Source organism: Colossoma macropomum, unplaced genomic scaffold (genome assembly GCF_904425465.1).
Source record: "Colossoma macropomum unplaced genomic scaffold, Colossoma_macropomum, whole genome shotgun sequence".
In the NCBI taxonomy this organism is placed as follows: domain Eukaryota; kingdom Metazoa; phylum Chordata; class Actinopteri; order Characiformes; family Serrasalmidae; genus Colossoma; species Colossoma macropomum.
This window is the reverse complement of record NW_023494793.1, coordinates 21,943,615-21,968,940: the sequence shown is the minus strand read 5'-3', so window position 1 is coordinate 21,968,940 and position 25,326 is coordinate 21,943,615. Positions and strand designations below refer to the sequence as shown.

The window sequence follows — 25,326 nt, the reverse complement described above, 5'->3', positions numbered from 1 at the left end:
CGCCACCACTGTAAAGAAGTCGGAGGCAGTAAATTTCTCTACAATGAACCATTTCACATAAAACCACTCTGAATGACTTTAACTACATCTAAATGTTTGCCCTTTAAGGATTCAGAATCTATCTGAAAAGTACACTCTGAAAACAGAATAAGGGAATAAGACCACGAGTGTATAAAGAGCAGACGTCTGCAATCTGATTTATGCATATTTATTCAATAACAATAACCTGCACGGTACTTCTACATTCACTTAAAGCTAGCACTATAAAAAGCCAAGACTGCAATTGAGCAGCTTACAGGAATAAAAAGGGTTTATCATAAAAGTACATCTTCAAACACATACGTGCACACACACACACACACACACACACACACGCACACATGGTCCAGACTCACCCAAACGTTCGGCTAAAACGGCATTACAAAACACCTTTTGCACATTCGTCTAGCTAAGCATTAAAAAAACAAATCAAGTAAATATAAATTAGATACATCTAAAAGTCAATTTAATTTAAATTAATATTACATTATATTACCCATGTTAGCTATACTCACATTGGCATCAACACAAATGAAACATTAAATAGCTGCATCACATTTGTACTTGCCAGGCGAGGGCTCCAAAGCACCAAGCAAATCAGTTTGCAAATATACAGTATAAGATTTGTCACTGTTTGTTTTGGAGGATACACTGCAGGTATAATACATACATGACCATTTGTGTTCATTCACATGGGAGAGTACAGAGTATACAGTAAGATTTGTGTATGTGTTTCTGCATAAAGTATGTTCACATACGCGTATGTGGTGAGGTTTGTGTGTTGTATATGTATGTATGTGTGTGTATATGTGTGTGTGTGTGTGTGTGTGTGTGTGTGTGTGTGAGTGAGTGAGTGATCATCACTGGTCTTTCTCGTGCATCTGTTGCTGCATCTTCTCCAACATTTCCTGCATTCTCTTCAGCTGCAGACACACAAGCATGGAGAACACAGTCAGTAGAACCATAGTCTTCTTACAGTTGACTTCTTGATTGGTTAGGGGAGCAAAATATATCTGAAGGTCATGGACAAAATATAATTCTCAGACAGTCCAAAAACCCCCTTAGATTGTTTTCATTGCAAATATGTTCCACTACCGTGCAAATAGTTTTTGCAGTCATATTTAGGTATTTAGTATATTAAAAAAACAAATACTGACTCCTGACACAATTCTGAATCAAACTGTGGTGAAATTTAACATTTTATGATGCACTGAATCATTTTCTAAGCAAAGGTTCCTAAACGTTTTAATGCCTGAGGCCATATATAGAAGTATGATTTAACCTGAGACCAAACTAGCCAAGTCCTTAAGTCCTCAAAGGGGAATTTTCACCATTCTTGTTTTTGATGATTACATGGTTCAGATGTAAATAAAGTCATTCAGAGTGGTTTGATGTGAAACTTACTGAGTCAGAATTGTTTAGAGTGGTGGTGATAGAGCCCAGGCATCCAAAATGTTTAATGCCTCTAACAGCACACAGAAAGTTACTGTATGAAATGGTTACGAATACGCTGCCTGATGCCTGAGGTATTGTTTCACGACAGCTTTGAGAAAAGCTTTTGGCCTAGAATGTATTACGTTCATTCAAAATAGTCCCCAAAAAAACTATTTTATCTAGATGTACCACTATTGTACCCTTAGTACCCTACTATTGTATCAACATTACATTAAAAACTCAGAAGACATATGTAGGTTTACTGGTTGTTTTGGATAGTAAAAACATAGCTATATTTGCCTTGTAGACGTCACCTCAGCTTGCTCTTATCACCACCACTGTAAAGAAATCTGAGTCAACAAGTTCCACTACAATTAACCACTTAACATCCAACCAGTCTGAATGACTCTGTTTACATCTTTTACAGTTGAACTGCTTCATTTGGATTGCACATTAGGTCTGGTTGGGGTCAAGAACTGTTTGGGTCTTGTCCCACCCCTAACGCTACCACCCACTTTTCTCCATACTGCGACATCTTCATAGAGCTCTAATCAAATCAAACAGTTCCGAGATGGGAGCTTTACCTCCTCGTCTTTCATCTTGATGAGTCTCTCTGTCTCTGCGTCTGGAGTGGGCAGTGGCAGGATGGGAATAGGACTGTCCATGCGGTTGTCCTGTGCAAGTTTACTATAAAAACACAAATAAATAGACATTCGGATAACAAATCCAGTCTGTGAATTCACACTGCATTGACTGATTGCTGTTGGGAATGTTTTACCAATCAAATTCACACACACACACCTGGTCATCTCCTGTATGCAGTGGGCTCTGTAGTTCTCGTAATGTACATCACAGGTGACGTCTTTTAGGTCATGCATGTGAGAGCGAATCAGCATGTTCCTCAGTTTCACAAAGTCACAATGAGACTGATTCTCCACTGTAGAAAACACACAGAAAATACACATGAAGTGTTCACATTCACATCTGCTGACTGATTGTACAGTACATGTAAAAAAAATTGTGGACCGCTACACGAGTTTGTTGGACGTCCCTTTCTAAAACCTTGGGCATTAATATGGAGTTGCCCCCTCCCTACCTCCCCTGTGCGGTTATCACAGCCCCCACTCTTCTAGGAAGGCTTTCCACAAGATTTTGGAGTGTTTTTGTGGGAATTTGTGCCCATTCAATCAAAAGAGCATTTGTGAGGTCATGTACTGATGTTGGCCTAGAGGTGTACAGTGGGGTTGAGGTCAGGGCGCAGGCCACTGGAGTTCCTCCACACCAAACGAACTAGTGGTCTTCAAACTTTTGCATACATCTGTATACAGTGAACCTCAACGTGACCAGTGACTGTAATACAAAGCACATTAACAAAAGGGGTGGTGATTTTAATCACAAAACAATCACACACACACACAAACCTCACCTTCTACAATTCCCCAAGGATAGAGACGTCCTCGCACTCTTTGCCCTCTTGCCTCCACTACTGTATTACTACCGATAACGGCAAATGGAGTACACTCCTAAAACACACACACACATACATGGAAAATCAGTAGCATTTAACATGTTTAGCACAAGGCTTGCTACACACCAGTTCAATATGTAGATACACTGAGACCATAACAGAATGTAAGAGCAAAACTGTCCACATGAGGGCAGTACATCGACAGAGATCACTTTCATACTGTAATCACCAAAGGATGAAGCTGTTGAACGTGGTTATTATGCAACTCTGTGGGGTTTTAGAGATTTGTGTCTCACCTTAAGCTCTTTATCCATCTGCTTAAACTCCTCATCCTCATCAGAGTCACACTCAGGAAACTGATACACTTTAATCCCAAACCGCTCTATCTCATCTCGCACCTGGGAGAGTGTAAAATGATAAACTGCGATTAGCATCATGCACTAAAGATAGAGACAAACAATGATGTAGGGTGAGCCCTATTAATAATGTTCTGTTGTAGTACAGGTTAAAATGAGAGGCTGTGTGCTCACCCGGTCCTTCAGCTTCTTTATCTCATTTGGTGTGAGACAGTCTGCTTTGGCGATGAGGGGAATAATGTTCACCTTCTCATGTAGAGCCTTCATGAATTCCACATCAACCGGCCTTAAACTGCAAAAGCACAAACACACACAGACACAAAAAAGTTTAATTTCAGGAAAATGTCAGGGTGGGTGATGACAGTTACAACACAGAAGCAAAAATCAAATTAATTCATGTTTAAATTGAACAATTAGTTTCAATCAGAAAACATGAAAAAAGTGAAATCGTAACCTGGTTACTGCTTAGTTTCAGACTAAGTAGAGATTATGACCATATTTTAATTGTGTCTTTGTGACACGTTTATGTCAATAATTAAAGTCTGGGGGGCTGATTATTGACACATCCTGTATACGTATTACATGAGGTAGTTCAGGTTTTTGTATTGTTTATATGCATTTCATCACACCACTATGCTACTTTGCAATATTTTGTTTTGAAATGTAAGGCATATTATTCTATCCCTGTAATTTTTAATAACATCTTTGTAGAATTGAGATATTTTTATTTTTAAATAAAATACTGAAAATCAATTTCCAAGACATTGAAAACTGTATAGAATCTGAAAATGTACATCGTTACAACCCAAGTCATAATATTGTTATCACAATACATTAAATCATGACAATCTTGTCCATTTATACTGGGCATATTTTGTACTTTTACAACAAAGACCAACTGCATGCTCCAAGAGGCCTAACTGTCTAAGGATTTACCCTCTCAGGAGACTGTGAGATCAAATGTCAGTGATGTCAGGAGTATAACTGGCCCTACATAAAATGTGAGGAAAAAACATACATCACTGTGCTCATAGCTTTTAAATGGTCTATTGTATCTGGTCTAACTCATCAAGGCTCAGAAAACAAAATATTGTGATGTGTATGTTGTATTGTATAAATGTCTGCAAGTATCATATCATATTTCTGCCATATTGCTTATCAGTAAGAAAATGATAGCATTATTTATTTTTCCTAGATAGACCTCGAGCTTCTCCAAGGACATTCTTCCATACAAACACACACACACACACACACACTTATCATGTCACACACCCGTGTCCAAATGGAGGTATGAAATAGAGACAGCAGTGCACTCGGTTATCCAATATGTTCTTCCTGTTGAGTCCACTTTCATCCCTGAAGTATTGTTCAAACTGCTGATCAATGTAGTCGGTGATGGGCTTCCAGCTAAAACACACACACACACACACACACACACACACACACACACACACACACACACACAAATCAGAATGATAAAACAGAAGCAAACAATTATTCGGTGACCAAAATAACTGAGATGAGCTCTCACCACTCGTTGTTGTTGACAGCATCTCCAAAACCTGGAGTGTCCACAATGGTGAGCTTGAGCTTCACACCCTTCTCCTCAATATCCACAGTGTGTTTAGTAATCTCTACTGTCTGATTAATACGCTCTGACAGAGAGAGAGAAAGAGAGAGACAAAGAAAAAGAAAAAGAAAAAGAGAGAGTGAATAAAATATGTAAAGAAAGCTGGGCCATATGTCAAAAAGGTAATATTGTGATAATTTTCACAATGAGTCATGATATTTATTTTTTCTGACATCTGGTGAGTTGGAACAGACAAAGTCGTGCCACATTTAAAAAATACTATCAAAAATTATGAATATAATTCATTCTAAAAGAACTGGCGATTTTCAAATTATGCACAGAAAAGCTTATTGTGACATAATTTATCACGATAACAATAAATATTGTCATATTGCCCTATATATGCCCAGCTCTATGTAAATCATTATTACTGCACTGTGTAGCTTTATCTCAGGTTTATATATATATATATACACACACACACATAAATATATACGTATATAAAACATGCAATCAATACAGCCAGAGAGGCTTTTACCTTCTGCATTTAGTAATTTTCTGTCCTTGTAGAGGTCTGTGAGGAAAAGGCTGTTGACTAAAGTAGACTTGCCCAGGCCAGATTCACCTGAAACATAAAGCCACGCCCATACACACATGCACAAAACTCTTGTTATTGACCAATTAGGACATGCTCATACTTGCCCTGCTGTACAACAGGGAGAGTGATGGCTGTCAGTGATTGGCATCTGTAACCACAATAGTCTCGCAGTGTGCTTGAATTGGTCCCCTAAATACTACTGTCTGCCGTGCAAAGTCAGGAGCACCACATAGAAAACTATTATAGACAGGCCCAGATTATCCCATGGGCTTTATGGGCATGTTCCCAGGAGTCCAAGTCAGTAGGGGCTACACATGAACAATTCTGACAAAAGCTAAACGACAGTCCAGACCTGCAGCGGGAACTTTACGAGTGGCATTTTCAACTTTGTTGTGTTACGGCTGATTATAACCCCGGTGCTCTTCATGTCTTTCCTGAACATCCACTTAATTTCTCCTCCAATCACTGCTTAGCAAACATTCCACTCTCTGTTATTAAGTAAGCAAGTAAGTAAAATTGATTTACATAGCACTGTTCACAGACATACGTCACAAAGTGCTTTACAGGAACATTATACAATATAAAAAAAATACACAAACACAAAGTTTTTAAAAAGATACGTCTTTAGCAGTTTTTAAAAATATTTCACAGAGTCAGCAGATCTTGAAAGAGTGGGCAGAGTGTTTCACTGTTTAGGTGCTATGACCTCAAATGATTAATCACCACAAGTCTTAAAGCAGGTACGCGGAACAGACAGTAAACTTATTTGACCTAAGAGAACGAGCTGATAAATGAGGGTGAACTAGATCAGCCACATACGCAGAAGCATGACCGTGCAGTGCTCTGTAGGTGAGAGTAAGAATTTTAAACTGGATCCTATATGCAACGAGAAGGCCAGTGAAGAGATATTAGCAAAGGGGTTATATTATGAGAACTTCTGTTAGACCTACTAAGGAGTCTTGCAGCAGTATTCTGAATTGCCCACAGACAATCAAGAGAAGGCATACTAAGCGAGGATGAAGAGCATTGGAAAAAGCAAGGTCAGCTGCTTAACATGGCTGTCGAACGACAAGGACTGTCAAATAAAACGCCTAAATTACGCAAGCTGGAGTGGGAAAGAAGGAAAGAAGTCCAAGACTTTGTTTAACCATGGGGTAACCTTTTCTGGACCAAACAATCAAAACCTCTGTCTCATCTACATTGAGCTGTAAGAATCCAGTTCTTAATAGCATTCATACAATTTAGGAGCCTAGATAATCTATGAACCTCACTAGATTTGAATGAAATGTACTGCAGCTGGATATCATCTGCAAATAAGTGATACGCAATACTGAATCTTTTAGAATCTAAGGGCAGCAGACATAAAGAGAATAGCAAGGGCCCCAAAACTGAACCCTGTAAGACACCACAAGCTAGTGGAGAGAAACCAGGCAAAATGGTGAAACTCCTCTCAGTGAGATAAGATATTAACCAGTCTAATGCTGTGCCTGATATGCTCACCCACTCTCATAACTTCTTAATCAGGATGTAATGATCAACTGCACCAAACGCAGAGCTAAGGTCGAGTAGTACTAACACAGAACAATGACCCGCATCAGAGGACATTAGGGTATCATTTGAAACCCTCAGAAGAGCAGTCTCAGTAGAGTGCCAATTTTAAAACCCAGACTGAAACTTATACAATATTAAACAATATTGTGTCGCTCCAATGCAGCAGTGAGTTGTTTGGCCACAACCTTCTCTAAGACTTTTGACCAAAATGGGAGTTTAGATATAGGTCTATAGTTCTTAGGCACAGCAGGGTCTACATTAGGTTTTGTAACTAATGGCTGAATAGTAGTATGGTTAAAGTAGGAAGCTACATGTCCTGTAGACAATGAAGGATTAATAATAACTAATACTGCAGGACTAATAATTGGTAAAATATTTAAAAATAAAAAATAGTATTACATCCAGAGGGCTAGAAGATGGCTTCATTTTCCAAATCAAATCCATCAGATCTTCTAAGCTGATAGGTTGGAAGGACGCCAGGACAGGAGGATATACAGGGGGGCTAATGTTGGATAGGCAAGTCTCAATATTGAACCTAATAGCAATAACCTAATCAACAAAGAAATTAAGAAACCTCTATCTTGGTAAAGTGTTTTTTTTTTTATTCCTGTGAATGTATTTTGATTTTTAAACCCGAGATATACAAAACAAATGCGAAATCTGATACCTGAAATCCCAATAAAGTAGAGGTGCCCAGCCAAACACAAATAAAAAAAATATCAGTTAAAGAAAAAAGTTGCAGCATCATTGTTGGCACTGACCTGTGAACTGTCTACTTTCAAGCCTAAACTCATCAAAGGTAAGAAATAAATGATTCACAAAAATTTCCACACCTGCTGTGGAAGTATGCTTTAGTTTAGGATGGTTTGATGGTTTGTGTATTTAGGTTTGCTTGTGTTGTTTTCAACATCTTTGTTGTGAACATCTCAGCTAATTTAAATTTACATAATTTTCATGGGGGTAAATGTTGTGCTTGTCATGCTTCATAATGTAGTACTACAATGTTGTTGGGTTCATGTTAACTTGTTCTTGTTATTGTGTATGTAATCTTATTTTGTTTTGTTAGTTGTTCTTTTGTACCACTGTAGCATTGTGGATTATTTAAGACAATGACTACACTGCTGTTAGCAATAGAGAGATCTAAATGAGGCAAAATTTGGACACCAAATCTGTCTTGGCTGATAAACTACATATGGAGTAAGTGGAAGATTTTTTAACTTAACTATTCCTTTGAGTTAGCTGACATTTTTCTTTCTGTTGCTCGTGCTTAGTAACAAGACTCATAATGCACTCCACATTTAGATCCATGGTGTTCACTAAGAACTACACACACATTGCTGGAAACTGCAGTGCCCTCAAAATCAATTTGAACATGAAGAGAAAAACGACCAACGTACATCAGAGAATGCAAATAGAAATTTCGCTCACAGATTTAGTTTTTTGGACACAAATGACTCCCATGATAATACGCAACAAGATAAGTAGGGCATAACTTCAGACCAAGCCATATATATGCATTATAATGTGAGATTACAGTGCACTTCACATTTGACCACGTTTACAGAATGGAAGACGGGCAAAATTATCTACATGGTGAATAACGTCTGCTTTCAGTCATAGCCTTAGGCTCACCTGCTACCATTAGGGTGAAGTCAAAGCCTTTCTTCACTGACTTCCTGTGGACCTGGTTTGGGAGTGTAGCAAAGCCAACATACTGCTTATCCTGAGAAAGAAAGAGAGCGCAGACATTTATTATACAGAAGAAGCTGAGAACATGACAGACTGGAGAGCTTCTTTTTTTCTTGCATTTCCAAGCATTTGAATGTCCGGACTGGCTCCAAAACTGGCACAAGAAGAAGGGAAGGCACTGTGTCAGAATTGCTTGTATGGAACCCCTACCACTGCGGGACAAACAGCATTTCACTCATAGCGGCTGAAATAAAGAAAATCTTAACACGGCTGTCATATCTATGGTGAATAAATGGTGTATGGGAAGTCAAAAGATCAGGAAATCAAAATAAAAACAGAGCCTCAGTTTTGTTTTCTGTTAACTGGAGAGTAACAGATTAAAGGCCCGTTAAGAGTGTAATCCAGGCATCTTGGCAGGAACGGAACCAGACTGACAAATCCTGAATGTTGACACACACACAGACAAGCACAGATGAAAAATGCTCCATTGACTGTAGCTGAATAGCTCTTTCAAAAACACTCTCAGACTGACCAAACTGCTCAGTCTGCCAGTACTGCTCATAACTTAACATACATCTCCACCGTCTCCCTGCAGAAAGACTCCCCACAGAGAGCCCACATCTACTCCAACTCCATCACACACACACACACACACACACACACATCTGAGGGCATCTGACAGTGTTCCACTGGGTGAGAATGATGATGAGATGGAAAAGCACTGAGTGTGAGAAAGAATGCTAAAATACTGAAGCTAACACTGAAAACTGAATAGTTAAATTGCACTAAAACTGGACACTGAATTTGCACTGAAGACTGAATCAGCACTAAAAACTTAATACCGAATTTACACTGAAAATTGAGTACTGACTTAGCATTGACTACTGAATTTGTTCTGAAACCTGAATCTAACACTAAAAAATCAATACTGAATCTGCACTGAAAATTCAACACTGTATTTGCACTGACACCTTAACACTGAATTAGCACTAGAAACAGAATTGTGAATCTAACACTGAAACTAAATACTGAATTAGCACTAAAAATTGAATTTGCTCTGAAAACCTAAACTAGCACTGAAAAAAGAATACTGAATAAGCAGTGAAAATGAATCCTGAATCTAACACTGAAAACTGAATACTGACTTAGCACTGAAAACTGAGCACTGATTCTAACACTGAAATTAAATAATGAATTGGCGAAAACTTAGCAAAAACTTAATTGGCACTAAAAACTAAACACTAAACTAGCACTAAAAATGGAATACTGAACCTAAAACTGAAAACTGAAAACACTGAAAACTGAATTAGCACTGAAAACTGAATACTGAATCTAGCACTAAAAACTGAATACTGAATCTAGCACTAAAAACTGAATACTAAACCTACAGCTGAAAACCAAACTACTGAATCTAACCAAAACTCAATACTTAACTAATAACTGAATACTGAATTTGTGCTGTAAACCTAACTAAATGCCGAATCTAACTGAAAAATCAATACTGAATCTAACTAACAACCCAAATCTGAACCTAACAAATAAAAATTAACACTGAATTAGTATTGAAAACAGGACAGAATTTTAAACATAAATGAACATACAGAATATAACTAAAAACTGAACACACACACACACACACAGGTACACACAGACAACCTTCTGTCGAGTAGTCCTGCCTCGGGCACACAGCAGCCTCTCCACCAGCTTCTCCTGCAGCATGATGGCATCCATCCCAGCACCACCAACACACCACTCGAAAAAAGCCCAAATCTCTGCGATCACTCCTCAAACCTACAGCACTCTTTTACCCTCTGTTTTTCTCTCTCTTTTCTATTTCTCTCTTCTCCTCTCTGTGGCCTCCGGCGTCTGCCACTTCTCCCTGTTCAGACAGGTAGGTGGAGGAATTCGAATGTGAAGCAGAGAGAGCCCACGAGACAAAAGAAAAAAGGAGAAGTGAGAGAGAGAGGGATGAGGAAAAAGAGGCAGAGAAAGGTAGAGAAGGCAAGGAAGCAATTTTGGTACAGGAAAGGGGAGGGGTGGAAAGGGGGAATAAAGAACATTCATTCATTCAGCCGCTCATTCCTCCCCCTCTTTTTCCACAGTGGATAAACAGAGAGTGGAGCTGAGGTGCGGTGAACTCTGGTGGCATGTGTGCGTGTGTGTGTCTTACTACATTTAGTAAGTCTGACACACCCTTCCTGCCAGTCCTGCTCTCCACGCCACACAGCTTTCATATATCTGTAAGTGTACCAGTCCAGTGAGGAGTGATGAACCTCCACATCCCTGATGCTTTTAAAGGAACTTTTTAGATGAAAAATCTAATTCAGACATTTTTCCACTTGCCCCAGACGTAGTCAATCAGCTGAGACATGTTTGGTGTCCAAACTGTGCTTCTTTAGTTTAGCACTGGAGCTATGAGGCTGAAATGGATAACAAACACTCAAACCGTATTCAGGTCTTCAAAAAGATTGTGCAAATTTGTCCATGTGGCTTGAGACACAGAATGACTTGCTCTAATCAGAAAAATAAAAAGAAACACAACTTTACCATGTAGCTGAACAATGCAGTCAGCCACAGTAGACAACAGGTATAGTGCTAAAGTCTGCCTCCCCTGCAGAATCTGACTACCCTTCACATGCATGCACATCAGCCATATGGACTCCAGATTACATCTGTGATTTCTGCTCTTTTTATTTATATTCATATATCTTCCAAACGAAAATTCAAAATTAACAGTTATTTATAAATAGGACCAACAGAAATCACAAATTTAACCTGTAGCCTCTATATGCCTGCATAAGACAACACCTGTACATGGTGAAGTTTTGTTCGTTTTTATAGTTCATAATAAACCATACTGTGTCCTAAACCACATCAGCAAGTCTGCACAACAATGAAGACTTGGATGTGGTTTGAGTGGCTTGAGAGAGATTTTGGGGATGTATTTACAGAAAAGATTTGGGTGACTATTGACTTCTATTGTTTATTAGCAATGTTAGCCTCATAGCTCCAGCACTAATTTTAAGAAGGCTTGGCTACCATTTGGGATAAGGGGGAAATTGGGCAAAACTAATTTTTGGCAAAACTATGGTTGGGGCACAACAATCAACATACCTTTTATTTCAAATATACATCAATCAGACAAGACACAAAATTTGCTTCTTTAGTCTCAATTGGAGCTACAGGGATAACAAGTAATATACACTAACAGCTCACTGATTACTGTCCTGCAAACTGAATGCCTAAATCATCACAGACCTCTCTCAAACCACAGTAAGTTGTTAAGTAATCTCGAATAGACTTGCTTGTGTGGTTTCTGACACTGTATGACCTGAAAGTAGACCCAGGCTTCAATTTGCACAGACTGCTACTGCCATTTTTAGCTATGTGACATTCATTCATTTTTATATTAGGTCACAGTGTCAGAAACCACATACGTAAGTCTACTTTAGAGAGTACTTAACAACTTGATTCAATTTGTGGCAAATGTGCGATGATTTGGGCAGTTTGCATTATGCTAACAGGCAAGCCATCAGCTTCCATTACTTGTTAGCTACACTAGCCTTGTAGCTCCAGTGCTAAAACTAAACAGGAAAAACTTCAGACACCAAACATGTCTTGGCCAATCAGCTACATTTGGAGTAACAAGAAAAAAAGAGTGTAAACTAGCTTTTTTTGCTGAATTATAATTTTAAGATTTGTTTCATTATGGAAGGCAGTGATGGAAAGGGTCAGATGAGGACTGTAATAGTCCTATTTACCAATAGAGGGTGCTAGTGTGCTTAGAGACTTTTAGGGTCTGTTGGCATCTGCACAGCAGCAGATTGTGAGAGGATAAAAGTGTTCAGTGAATAAATGGAGTATGATTTGAGAATGCCGGAAGCACAGTGACTTTCAGCACAGCCACCAAACTGTGTGAAACACACACACATACATACATATACACACACATACATACACACACACAAACAAAATCTTAGACTCTGGCAGGCCGAAATAACTTTGGCAGTTCCCACGGACCATGTGACACAGCAGTGCTGTGGAATCCTGCCGTTTTAGTAGTGATGGCAAAATGAAACACACACTGGCTCTTTCATTACACTGAATTTTAAGAGTGATGAGCTGTGATTGAGCAGTGGAGGAATAAATGAATGAATCAATGGCAGATTGTCTGGATTACAATCATCGAGCATATGTGTATTTGTTTGCGTACATTTTCAGTGCAGAAATGTCCTGACTTTGTAGGAAAGACAACACAATGTTTCTTAAGATTGAAACCATTCCTTTTTGGTTACTGGGGTGAAGGATAAGGTTAGGTTGAGGGTTAGGCTTAGAAAATTCTTATTATATGGGAAAATATGGCAAAATGATGGAAGAAGCCATTTACTGTAATGCCATTTAACTGTGCATGAGTTTAGCATGTACAGGATGATGATGCATAAACATGCAAACAGTTAGAGGAAAGAAAATGTGATAGCAGACACTTCTGGTGTTACACCAAAAAAGTAAAAACTTGTGTAAGACATTTCCCCCACCCCCTAGGTGAATCGTGTATCAATTTGTCATCTACACAAGGGAATGGTTCTATATGCATGCTTAAATGGTTCTTTGCGTGGTAAAATGGTTCTTTAGATTGATGGAGAATGTGTTGTACATGGTTTTATATAGAAACATTTTGAAAACGGTTCTACATTGGAAAATGTTTCTTCTATTGTTACAAAAGAACCCTTTTTGGTGCTATTTAGAAACATTTTCAGAAAGGTTCTATTTACACTAAACCAGATAAAGTTTAGCTTACTTTAGAGCCAAATAACAGTTTTAATGCCAAGTTGTGGGTGTACTCCTATGTTTAGTTTAATCTAAAACCTTTTCAGCTTCAGGAATTAAACAGTAATAGCCTGTATCTGAATTACAAGCTCCCCAATAACACTTCTGACATCTGCATCTCCCTTGGTCTAATAATTCAGACCAGTTTACTGCAGTTTTGTTTTGAGGGTTTTTGCCTTTTCTTGATGGAGGAAGTAGCGCCCAGAGACAACAGCCAATGCTTCCAGCAATGCTCTGGGCCAGACTCTCCCCTACTGCTGACTGTGCAAAGCCAATAACAAACTCAATAAGCTTAAATCACTGCGTTAGACAATAATATGTTTTATTTAAATAGTGCCTTTCACAGTTTCAGTTTCACTGTCTTTTCTTTTGACTTGTCGTTTCTTTGTTTAAATTTCAATCACACTGCATTTCAGTATACACGAGGTGCCACAGATGGGCAAGTCACAATTTACTGTAATTATGACAATTGCTCTACCTATTGATGTTTACATTTTTTATGCCAGTTGATGTTTTGCTCTACTTGCTGATGTTTTTGCATTTTGTTTTGCATCAGTTTGTAAAAGAGTAACTTTTAAAAATCATTTATTTCATTCTCTTTTTCAAAAGACTTTTGGTTTGTGATTACACATCTTGTATTAAACTTTCGTATAATAAAAAAAGTCGGTTACATTTTCTCATGCAGAACTGCAACAAAAACCAAATTGTGGTCCAGAAACCGAGGACAGAACTGAGCCATAAAAGGCGTGAACCGTTACACACATTTATCATAATAATTTTATTAGGGTTGCACTGATACTGTATTGACATAGCCACTGATATTGGCACTTAAACGCAGTATCAGTATCGGTGATGGGGATACTGGTAACTACGACCAATACAACAAACCAATTTATGATATGCATGTGTCCCAGCAGACAGAACTTCACACCTCAGCAGTGTGGGATGACAAATGTCAATAAAAAAAATATCCTGGCAAAATCTGTAACACCAGTATTTTGTGAAAAGGCAGGAGTAATGGTGATTTACAATTTGGAATTCCTCCTAAGCTACTGGTTAACCGATATGTCACAAATACAGCAGATAACGCAACATATAAACAGTGGAAAAACATGCTAACATGCTATATCAACTTCTCAATGGCTGAGCCATGCTTTCAGTAATCACTTATCTCCAGGCTGTTATTGACGAAGCGAACATAGACATGTGGTAGGAAATGCCGGTCTCATGGGGTAATGAAAGCATTTAGTCTTAGTTTATCCTTTAGCATATCAGCCCGTTAGGTGGACCTGTATATCCACCAGTCCCATCTGTGGTGCACCTCCTCTATCAGTTCCACACAGCAGTGAGGTTTTACAGCCTTTTGCTTCAAGGAAGTTGAGAAATCCGCAGCTCAACCACTACTAACAGCATGGACAAGTGGAATATTTACTAAACTCCAGGACTGTCTTATGCTTGGAGATGTAAGCGCGAGTGAATGGGACACACATAAGAGACAAATGACTCAAGAAATTCAGATGTGAAACAACATTCAGAACAATTTTTGCCAAGCTGCTGCATGTTCACATGTATAAACCACAGGTTTATCTATATTTTGTTCAGTTCTGTTTTTAACTATTTTGCACAATAAAAATATTTAACATTAACGACAGTTGTTTAACATGGTTCTTATTACTAATTATGCTTCACATATGGTTTATTAATGAAACGTAACACAGCCTTTACCAAAATACAAAATTTTTAAAAAGTGGAATGGTATAAATATCAGAACTTGCAAACCAGTAAAATTAAATAGAGTCAATATCAGAGTCGGTACTCAGCATTTGCCAATACTCAAGGATCAGGCATCTTATCAGAGGAGAAAAGTGGAATCAATCTGTCCTTAAAATTTATACATCTGCAACACTTGTTTTATTTTAGTCAAAGCAGTGATTTCAAACTTTTGAACGGTAGTGAAAGTAAGTAAAAAAACCTGTGTGTGCATATGACAGAGTTGAGATGGGGGATGCAGGGTAAATGCTGATCAGTGCAGTTGGGACTCCAGCTGCTCTCTGAGGTTTTGGTAGTGTGTGTGTGTGTGTGTTGGTGCTTGTGTGGGGTGGGGAAGGATTTTGCAGGGATAAAGAGAGAGGATTTAGGGGCGCCTCACTATTGAAGCTGATCTACATACCGGCATCTGATTTTGAGTAGCTCCTCATATTAGCACCTTTCACACACACACCAACACACACATGCTCTCTGTAGTTCATGCACTATGTGGGGTGTGGTCATTCTCTCTGCATTAGTGCTGGTTGGGGGTGGGGGGGTTTAACAGTGGAGAAGATGAGAGGAAAGCATAGAATGGGGGAGTGTGGGGTGTGCAATAGAAGAGAGAGGGGGTCCTCTGAATAGAAGGGAACAGATGTCCTGGAGTGACACAATAGCCTTCACTCAGCCCCTCCCAAAACACTCGCTCACGCACACTGTCCAGCTGCCACTCCTATCCACCACCTGGGGTCACTCACACACATAAACAAACTCACACTTTTGATAGAAAGCTTGGTGGAGGTCAAGAACATAGTGGCCACATTAAACTTGATACTTAGTCCTACTAATGTTATTCTGGGCTTTTTATATTGCATAAAGGCTGAACAATCCTGTGTGCACAATGAATTGAGCAATAGTCTACAAGCGTCTCTGTCTAACGCACAGGAAAAGCATCTGTGCCTCCCAGTGCACTCCCTAATACTGAGGTCAGCAGATGACATCATCAGTAAGAAAAAGATGGAGGGATAAGAAATCTATGGGAGGAGACGTAAGGGCAGGACTAAGATGCGCATGATACAACATTTGTGTGAATCACACTAATCATGCAATAATGTATATAATGAAGGCACAGCGCTCTCCAAAATTATTTGGACATTTGTGTCAAAATGCTTAATAATGTATTAGATTCATTGTGTTAAGAAAGAACACTTCAAACCAAGTGGTATTTATTCTAAACAGACTATTCCATTCCATTATTTTGTTTGGTATTCTTTCAAAACGTACTTGTGTCGGATTGTTACAGTTTGAGGAGTTTCTTTGTAGACTTCTGCTGGTTTACATCCAGAATGTCTTTGTACACGTCTGAGCTCATGCTCCCATCAATGACCACAAGCTCACCAACACCACTGTAAGAAAAACAGCCCCAGACATGGCAGATTCCACCTCACAAAGAGTCTACCATCAGTCTGATGTTGTGCTAAACATGTTTTTCTCTGAAATAAATACCATTTTGTTGAATATTTTAGGAAGCAACCTAAAGAAACGGTTAAAGTATCCAAATACATTTTGGGACCACAATACTAGTGTATATTGTGTATATATTTAGAGTCAGGGTGTATATATATATATATATTATATATATATATATATATATATATATATATATATATATTTCTTTTTTCTTCTTATATATATTTTGTATTTAAATTATACAAGGGGGCTACGCACCTAAGATTTTCACTCACCTTGCACCTGTGTAAATGTGTTGTGACAATAAACGTGATTCATTTGATTTTGATGTTGTAATGAAAATAAAGCACAAAGGTTGACAGAGCCAATCAAATTTAAGAACCAAAACTATTCATTTCTGTACTTTAGGACAAATGAGATGGCAAACAGCAATGCAACACTCACAAGCAATCTACTGCCACATGTGGCACAAACCAATCAGCCACACACACACACACACACACACACACACACACACACAGTCAGATACAGGTCTCTAAATACGGGAGAGGAGAAGAGAAAATAGATAAAAGGCCAGGTGAGAACAGAAGAGAAAAAGGACAGAAGAGGAAAAAGAGAGAGAACAGGGGAGGAGGGGACAGGGTAATAAAATAGAATACAAATTAGAGAAGTGAAACAATGAGAAGAGAAGAAAAGATGGCATGGTGGTAATGGCACAGTGACCTTTACCGTACAATACAAGTTAAACTCATCAGTCCTTCAACTTGTGTGGCTGTAACATTTATTAGACCACTGGCTTTCACTGCAAAGCCAGAGCAGCATAATTCAGCCTCACCCAGAGAACACACACACACATATGACACACACACATGACCTTTCAGACACACATCCTAAATAGCAGGCAGACTTCCACACCATTAAGGTTTTATGCCTCAATAACAAATAACTGCATGAGAGACAGAGAAAGAAAGAGAGAGGAAAGAGAGAGGTGACAGATTCAGTGATAGGGGTGTGGGGAGAGAGTACAGTAGTGATGGAGAGCGTATGCAAGTGTGTAAGTGGGTGGACTTTACTGTATTTCTGACTGTGCGTGGGTTGCCAGTGCTTGAGCAACAGTATGTGACGCCGATATCCGCATGACTGTGTGTGAGTGTGTGTGTGTGTGTGTGTGTGTGTGTGTGTGTGTGTTGATGGGTCAGAGTGCTGTCAGTTTGAAGTTCGCCTGAATCTGGCCTAAGGGTGAAAAAGGAAAAGTCTGCAGTATAAAGAGATTACTGCCCCCCTCTCCGTCTGCATTCAGCCTGAACAGCTTGAGCAGATGTGACCTAACTCTCTCCCTCTCTCTCTGCATCTCTCGCTCAAGCAGAATCTCAAGCATAGCACACATGCTTTAGGAGTTACATAACCATGCCAGAAACAACACAAGCTGCATTTTTTATACCATATGGACACAAACGGAGAAGCACTTGAATGTAGTGTCCACAGCTCGAGTAAAACCACTGCGTCACTTCACTGTGCAAAAACTCTGTCATGGAGCTTCCAAAGGCATATATATCTATACAGGTATATATATATATATATATATATATATATATATATTATATATATATATATATATGCACACCTGCAGAGCCAAACTGGATTGCAGCATCCCTATTTTTACACTCTAAACTTCAATATGACGGAGCAGAAAGGCCGTCACGAGGGATGCAGTCTTGGCAGTAACAGGAAGGCGCACATCCTCCTCCTCTCTCTTCCGTAACCATGGAGATGCCAGCACAGAGAGAAAGAGAGAGAGCTCAGGCTTGGAGATAAAATCACTACACAAACACCCTCATCATGAACAGAACATCCTGATGTCCACCTAAACCTCAGAGAAGCATTACTGCAATTTATTGCAATGAATGAACTCTATTGCACTACACTATATATTAGAGAGCGAGCGAGTGAGAGAGTGAGAGAGAGAGAGAGAGATACTGATTATGATATTGAATGGACCATCAGTCACCTTAACAAGCCTCTAAGTGGCATCAGAGCGGCTATATGACACAGCAGTTGGCCTGAAAGAGAAGGATGCTTTGAGAGGGCCTAAAATGAACAACGCCAAGGAAGATATGTGGAAAATGAGGAGTAAACGTGTTTCATAAGCACTCATTACAGCTACAGCACACCAGAAAGCACGCCATCAACGCCTTCAGGGGAAAACACGAGTAGAAGAAGTGGGGATGCTGACAGGCTCATTCAAACAGAAAAAACATGACGTCTAACACCGCAACACATTCATGTGAGGTGTTCTTTGGACAGTGTGAGACCGCGTTTAGGACATGACAGTGACTGTAAATAAAAGAATACGCGTTTAAAGGCGGCTCGTTTGTGTGTGTGAGGAAGAGCATGGCGTTACCTCGCTGTCCTCTGAGGATGCAGGTGGAGATGCAACGATGCCCGAAAGAGACCCACAGACACACGAACCCGGAGAGAGAAAACACATTAGTCCACTCAAACCAAGACACAGTAATACAGACACGGTAGAAAAGCTGAAGCAGGTCACATGTGAGCTGTTACCCGTTTTGAAAATCCGGCTCTTGTATCGTGTGCTGGTTGTCATGTTGCTCGCTTGCTCCGCTCACTCTCTCCTCCTCAGCCGCTCTCCGGTGGGAAACCCAGCAGAGGGCGGGGCGATTGCGTCAGCGCGGAAAGCTCCGCCCACTCTCTTCTCCGACCAATCACGGTTCAAACTGGTCTCAGGGTCGTAGCTTAAGCTGCTGCAGGGTGCGGGGGTTAAGTGTTCTTTCTCACTCCTAAATTCGAGCACCGGCCTAAACACGGATGACTTTGTTAGAAACATCCTGCTTGTGTACCGTGAGAGACTGAAGCTCATCTGCTGATGCAGTTTGTGGTAGACTCACATCAACGGTCATTTTCTATGGAAGCCCATTCCTCCAGGTAGAGGAGAAAAAAAAATCTGTTTTTCCCTCCTTCTTTCAGGGATTATGCCCAAAATATTGACTTATTAGCTCGAAACAGTAACATATTTTTAGTATCTCAAAATAATGACTTATTTTCTTGAAAAAATTACCAAACATCTCGATATTATGACTCAATATCGATGTTATAACTTAATTTCTTAAGTCGGAGTGTCTTTTAATACTGATTTACTTTCTTATATTTAATGACTTAGTATCTCAAAATAATGACTTACTTTCTAAAGACCTTAAAATACTATGTTAAAATAGTTAATAAATTTCAAGAAGATGAGGAATCAGTTCAGGATAAGGCACTATTACAAGACACTAAGTCATTTGTTGACATAAAAAATATTTTGACTCAATATACTGAGTTACTAAATCATTATTCCAGTCTTTTTTTTTTTGAGACCAAGGCAAAATTTTGACGTACTGCTCCCAGAAATAGAGGAGGAAAAAATTGTGGGTGAACTTTTTTCTCCTCTACACTCTCAGAAAAAAAGGTACAAAACGGTCACTGGGGTGGTTCCCTCAAGGGTACGTCTTAGTACCTTTAGTCAGGGAACATAATTGTGCCATAATCCATTGAAATTATATTTTCTAAGTTATATTGACTTCACACACACTCTGCCTCGTCTCCAGGCTTTTTATTTTATTGTTCTGTTTTAAAACATTAGGTTATAAAAAGGTACAAATACGTACTTTTCAATTGGGGAAAACGTATTTAAGTTACGCAATTGGACCTTAAAACCGCTGTTGTGCCTTCAAGGGCACATTTACACTGTTTGTACCTTGATGAACAAAAATGTACCTGCACAGTAACTCTAACAGTGTACCTGGCAAGAATGGGCTTCCCTAAGTTTCTGACCACAGAGCCACATTTGGCTGGATGTTTGGGTGGTGGACCACTCTTATACCGATTCAAACACACTGCTATGCCACCAACATGTCACTGCTGTGTTGAGAATGATCCACCAGCTAAAGAACAGTGGACCTGTGGTTAGAAAGTGATCAATAATAAATGGTGCAGAGGGTGGCAGACACACTGTGCAACAGATGGGCTACAATCTGCAACTGCACACATTTATAGAGGACTATTTAAGTAGACCTCATTAAGTGGCCAACGGGTAGAAGTATATAGCAGGAGTTTCTAATAAACAGGATGATGAGTGCAATTTTGAATAAAAATAAAAACATACACCTAATTTTAAATGCTGACAGAAACTGGATCCTTACAATAGCTACAGTTCTGTACAGCCATACAGAGGCTGTACAAAATTCTTCTGATTTCATAATAACACTGCAATATCTTTTTTTCTAAAATGAGAAAAAAAATCTCTGAAGCTAGAATAAAGTGATCTCTCTTCCAAACCTACTTATACAGCTTTTTAAAAATTAAATATAGAAATACAGTGAAGAAGATTAAGTCAGCCTAACTGAAAACAGAATTGTGTTCAGCAGCTGTAACCATTGGACACAAAAACATCACAACAAGATTTAAGAGAACTTTTAGATTTATTTCTTAAAATAAGTACAAAAAAAAGAGCATGAACATTTTAAAACAGAGTAGTGAGCCCTATTGTACCGTGGACATGCAAAACAAAAAGTTAATCTGAAAACAGGAGATGGCCAAGCCAAAATAACAAGGCTGGGCCGCAACATTAAGAAACAAAATCAGTGTGTTTATATATGGCTAATGAGTACAGTGATGTAGGGTGGAGGATGTTGTACCGAAACAGGCAAACATGGATGTGTAAGCATGTGCCTATTCATCTGACACCTCTATTTAACTTCTAATATTCAGTGGAAAGGTAAGAAGTAGATAAACAAAACCAACAACCATAAGCTGCTAAGTAAGAGTTAAATTAGGCACTGCTACTGCAGCAGAGGCAGATTACAGTAGAATATTAAGGCAAAAAAAAATATAAAATGGTGAGAAAATATCAAACTCCACGCACAAAAGGAAGAAATGCAAGGACAAACAGTGAACAGAAACTAGTGTTTAAGAAAGATGTTTAAGGCATGAAGAGCGACTTCAAGAAAGGAGGGGTGTGTAACAGCACACCGACACTTTTGTTCAAAACATACTACCGTTAGCACAAACATTTCCATTCAATTTCATCACCTGAAGTGTTATGTCATCAAAAATACCACAGCCATGATACACTCAGTCTCCAATAAATACCCAAAGGCTGCAGTCATTTAGACTCTAGCCTATCCGCCATATGGAAATATAGCTTTAAAATCGTTCTGAAAAACACGCTCATGCAAAATAAGGCTGGATTTCAACAAGACTGAACAAACTGATTCCATCTGAAAAATTAGGTAACAATTTACCTGAAGGGCGTCTACAAAACACGTTCATAACATCTTATATAAACACTTCATAACAGGTTCATAAATTTATTTAAACCTATATTCATGAAGCATACATGTTTTACATAATATTAAATCGTTCTCATTTTTTATTTTGAAAAACTATTATTTTCAGTAAAACGCCTCATTTCTGCACAGTGAAAATAAAAATGTCCTTGCTTTACCCCTTTGGTCATTAAGTGCTTTAACACTTAGGCACACCATCATACTAAGATTCAGTTGAATGACTGTTCCTAAGCATATTCAAAAGTAATTTACTGTCCATGTAGTAAAGTGACATGTAAAGCAACAAATGCTTAAGAAAAAAAAAAGATAATTAAAAAGTAAGTAAGAAAGTATAGATGAAATGTGCCTGAGTGTCAAAGCACTTAACGAACAAAGGGATAAAGTGAAGTCATTTTTATTTTGGCTGTCCAGAAATGAGGCATTTTACTTTCATTTTGAAAAAATGTATCTCAGTAAAATGATATCGTCCATATTAAAACATGTAAAACATGTATATTTTATAAATGTTGACTCAAACATTCATTAACAAGTTATGATGCATTTCTGTAAGATGTTATGAATGTGTAATGCAGACACCATTCAAGTGTTACCGAAAACTCCCTCATTCTCTTCTGTCCCGAAATTAAGTGAGGCTATTGCCCCCTAGTGGCAGTCACTGCACATTACAGACCTTTAGCTGCATGGTCCAAGAACTTTAAGTAACATCGTAAGTACACTGTATGTCCAGAGGTATCCAGACACCCATTCTAATTAGTGAATTCAGCTACTTTCAGGTGCACCTATTGCTGATAAGGCTGTTGTGTGAGCTTGTATAATCTTTATAGAAAAGCAGTACTAACAGAATAGGACACTCTTGAGCAGCTACACATGAGCCTAAGGTCAAGCATCAGCTAGACGGTTATAAAGCCCCGTAGCACTGGACTGTGGAGCAGTGGAACAGTGTTCTGAGCTCCATACAGTACCTTGTGGAAGAGCTGGAGTAGTGTTTTGGACATACGGTGTACGTCTAAGAACATGGTGTATGTCTAAGAACATGGCTGGTTGGATTTTTTCCTTGTTAAGTGGCTATAATTGTTAACCTATCTATGCCTTCTTTTCTTGCAGGGTATTATCTCATACATAAAGAATTAAGCACAGAATGCACATGATTGTATTTCACTAGGGGAGCATATACACACACCCAAGCACATACCCACATACACACATTAATAAGGTCTCTGAAGCAGGCTGTTAAACCTGTATTCTCTTGTCGTCTGACCGTAAACATGTTGTAAATTCCCTCTTTGAGCATACAGTAGCCTACTGAGAAAGAGGCCAGACAATATAACTGTTTTCTCAGCGCCCATCAACCACCATCCGTCAAACAGGCACCACTGGGACATAAAAGAGATTAGGAACTGGAGGTGACTGGTACGGCATGAGCTGCTTAGAATGAGCACAGAAAGCAAGGCAGTGCGACCTCAGCAAGCACCTGCAAACTACTCAATGTTTTACTGATATGTATCCCATGTCTATAAAAATAATAAAGCATATGCCATGATATATCATTTGCAATATAAAATTGTTCCATGCACCTTGACATGATTGACAAACACAAAAATCCCACAACATGGAGTATACTGATAGATATAATCAATAATAAATATCAAAATAATGGTTTAGTCAACCCGATCAGTCAACATGGGTAGGACATGGAGTCAAAGAGCTTGTTTATACCTTGCATCAACATGCGTTTTTGGTGACCTGATCACATTCCGGGTTCACATGGCCACATGAAAAGCCCCGGAACACACTGTGATCAGATTACGATGGGATCACTCAAACCACATTCTGAGGTGGTCAGGGACGGATCTTGACCACATTCAACACAAGTATGAATGGAATGTGTTTCATGCACAATGGGCTGATGAAAGTGTCCAAGCCAACCTTGTCGACTTATATCAAGCCAGGGGAAAAAAAAGTAAACAAGACTAAAACCGATAGAACCGATACCATTGACGTGCTTTTTACGTGGGGAAAGCATAACCAGATCTCATCTGATCAAAATGAGGACGCATTTCAATGAAAAGTGTAAATGTAATCCAGCCAAAGTACATCCAGGCATGAAGCACATGTTAAAGTAGAGTGTAAACAGGCCCACAGATTGAAATTATTCTACCTGGTATGGACAGCAAAAATACTGCAAAATATATATGGCAAATATTAACCGTAATAGATGTATGAGGAACCCATCATTAAAGTAAAGAGAGGGAGGACTGCAGTGACTGAGCGGTGGAGCTCCTGGTACAATAAACAAACAGAGACTGACACACAGACACACACACGCACACACACACACACACACACACATCATCTTCCTTAGTCATCTCCAGGCTTCATCCTCATCTGAGCCTGCATTTGAGCTATCATCTGCTGCATACGTCTCAGCTGGAGGGAGGGGGAGAGGAGAGAGAGAGAGAGAGAGAGAGAGAGAGAGAGAGAGAGAGAGAGAGAGAGAGAGAAGAAGAGAGAGAAAGAGAGAGAGAGAGAGAAACGGGCTTAATAAGAACTGATTAAGACAGTTTAATACATTCTACAGTTAAACACAGTTTAATTAACTTGATTATTTTAAAAAATGATTCAAATGTACCATTTTGATGAATCAGCAGTTATAAGTTGGTAATTTGTATAGTGATATTGAATATTTTAAATTCTCCTATCAGTCCTACAGGACCTGATGGAGACACCCCTTTAGATGCAGTTTTGCCATATCTGGCTTCTAACTTATTCTCCACAGGGGGGCAATATTAGCAAACAAGCAGCTTGTGGTACTTCGTGACAATGACACTGTGAGTCCTTGTTATATGTTTACATTTTTTAAAGTTATAGTTTAAAAGTCAAACAGAAATCAAAATGGACCATTTTTACCTTGCTGTTTATATGCCTGGTCATAGTAAGCATGATTCATCATTCTTCGTCATTTAATGGTCAAAATAAAAGTTTAGAGACCTACTGCTTAACACACTGACAATGAGGGCGTTTTCACCTCTCAGACTTTCCTTACGTAAACAGACAGATGAGTCACGTAATGATGATTTTAACACTAAAAATGACATGGCAAGACTTTGTCTGGATTGTGGTCACGTCCACCAGACCAATTATCTTATCTTGACCTGGTAGCTTATTATGTTCTAGTAACATAATATGCAGTCTGGGCCACAGGATAATCTACTGGGGTATTACTAGCAGTTTCC

The 25,326-nt window shown here is 38.9% G+C and overlaps 2 protein-coding genes across 4 annotated transcripts in view; both read right to left on the bottom strand.

Moving 5' to 3' along the window:
• Positions 1–192: 192 nt before the first annotated feature.
• Positions 193–19,402, bottom strand: sept5a (septin 5a). 2 transcript variants are annotated; one of them, XM_036578830.1, is made up of 12 exons: positions 19,311–19,402; positions 19,150–19,160; positions 8,649–8,739; positions 5,406–5,492; positions 4,829–4,952; positions 4,570–4,704; positions 3,472–3,589; positions 3,238–3,339; positions 2,900–2,996; positions 2,275–2,410; positions 2,058–2,160; positions 193–962 (listed from the first exon to the last, which is right to left on the bottom strand). In XM_036578830.1, the coding sequence occupies exons 1-12, from the start codon at positions 19,351–19,353 to the stop codon at positions 900–902; spliced, it is 1,110 nt and encodes a 369-aa protein (XP_036434723.1). In that variant the 5' UTR covers positions 19,354–19,402; the 3' UTR covers positions 193–899. The 2 variants fall into 2 exon arrangements, with proteins under 2 accessions (XP_036434723.1, XP_036434722.1); XM_036578829.1 differs by lacking the exons at positions 19,150–19,160; positions 19,311–19,402 and adding an exon at positions 10,362–11,094.
• Positions 19,403–21,207: 1,805 nt separating this feature from the next.
• zgc:63587 (uncharacterized protein LOC393431 homolog) overlaps positions 21,208–25,326 on the bottom strand; it is a 37,129-nt gene continuing 33,010 nt past the window's right edge. For both annotated transcript variants that reach the window (XM_036578826.1, XM_036578828.1), the window contains one exon: positions 21,208–24,520. In XM_036578826.1, coding sequence (XP_036434719.1) covers positions 24,452–24,520 — 69 coding nt within the window. In that variant the 3' untranslated portion in view covers positions 21,208–24,451. The remainder of the gene's footprint in view (positions 24,521–25,326) is intronic.

Bases quoted from the DNA above. Each gene is read 5' to 3' on its own strand.
- sept5a (XM_036578829.1), bottom strand. From the start codon at position 10,436: ATGGATGCCATCATGCTGCAGGAGAAGCTGGTGGAGAGGCTGCTGTGT. The intron at 5,493-8,648 runs GTGAGCCTAAGG...TTTATGTTTCAG, and splicing joins CTTCACCCTAATGGTAGCAG to GTGAATCTGGCCTGGGCAAG. The intron at 3,590-4,569 runs GTGTGTGACATG...GTGCTTTTGCAG, and splicing joins ATACCTCCATTTGGACACGG to TTTAAGGCCGGTTGATGTGG.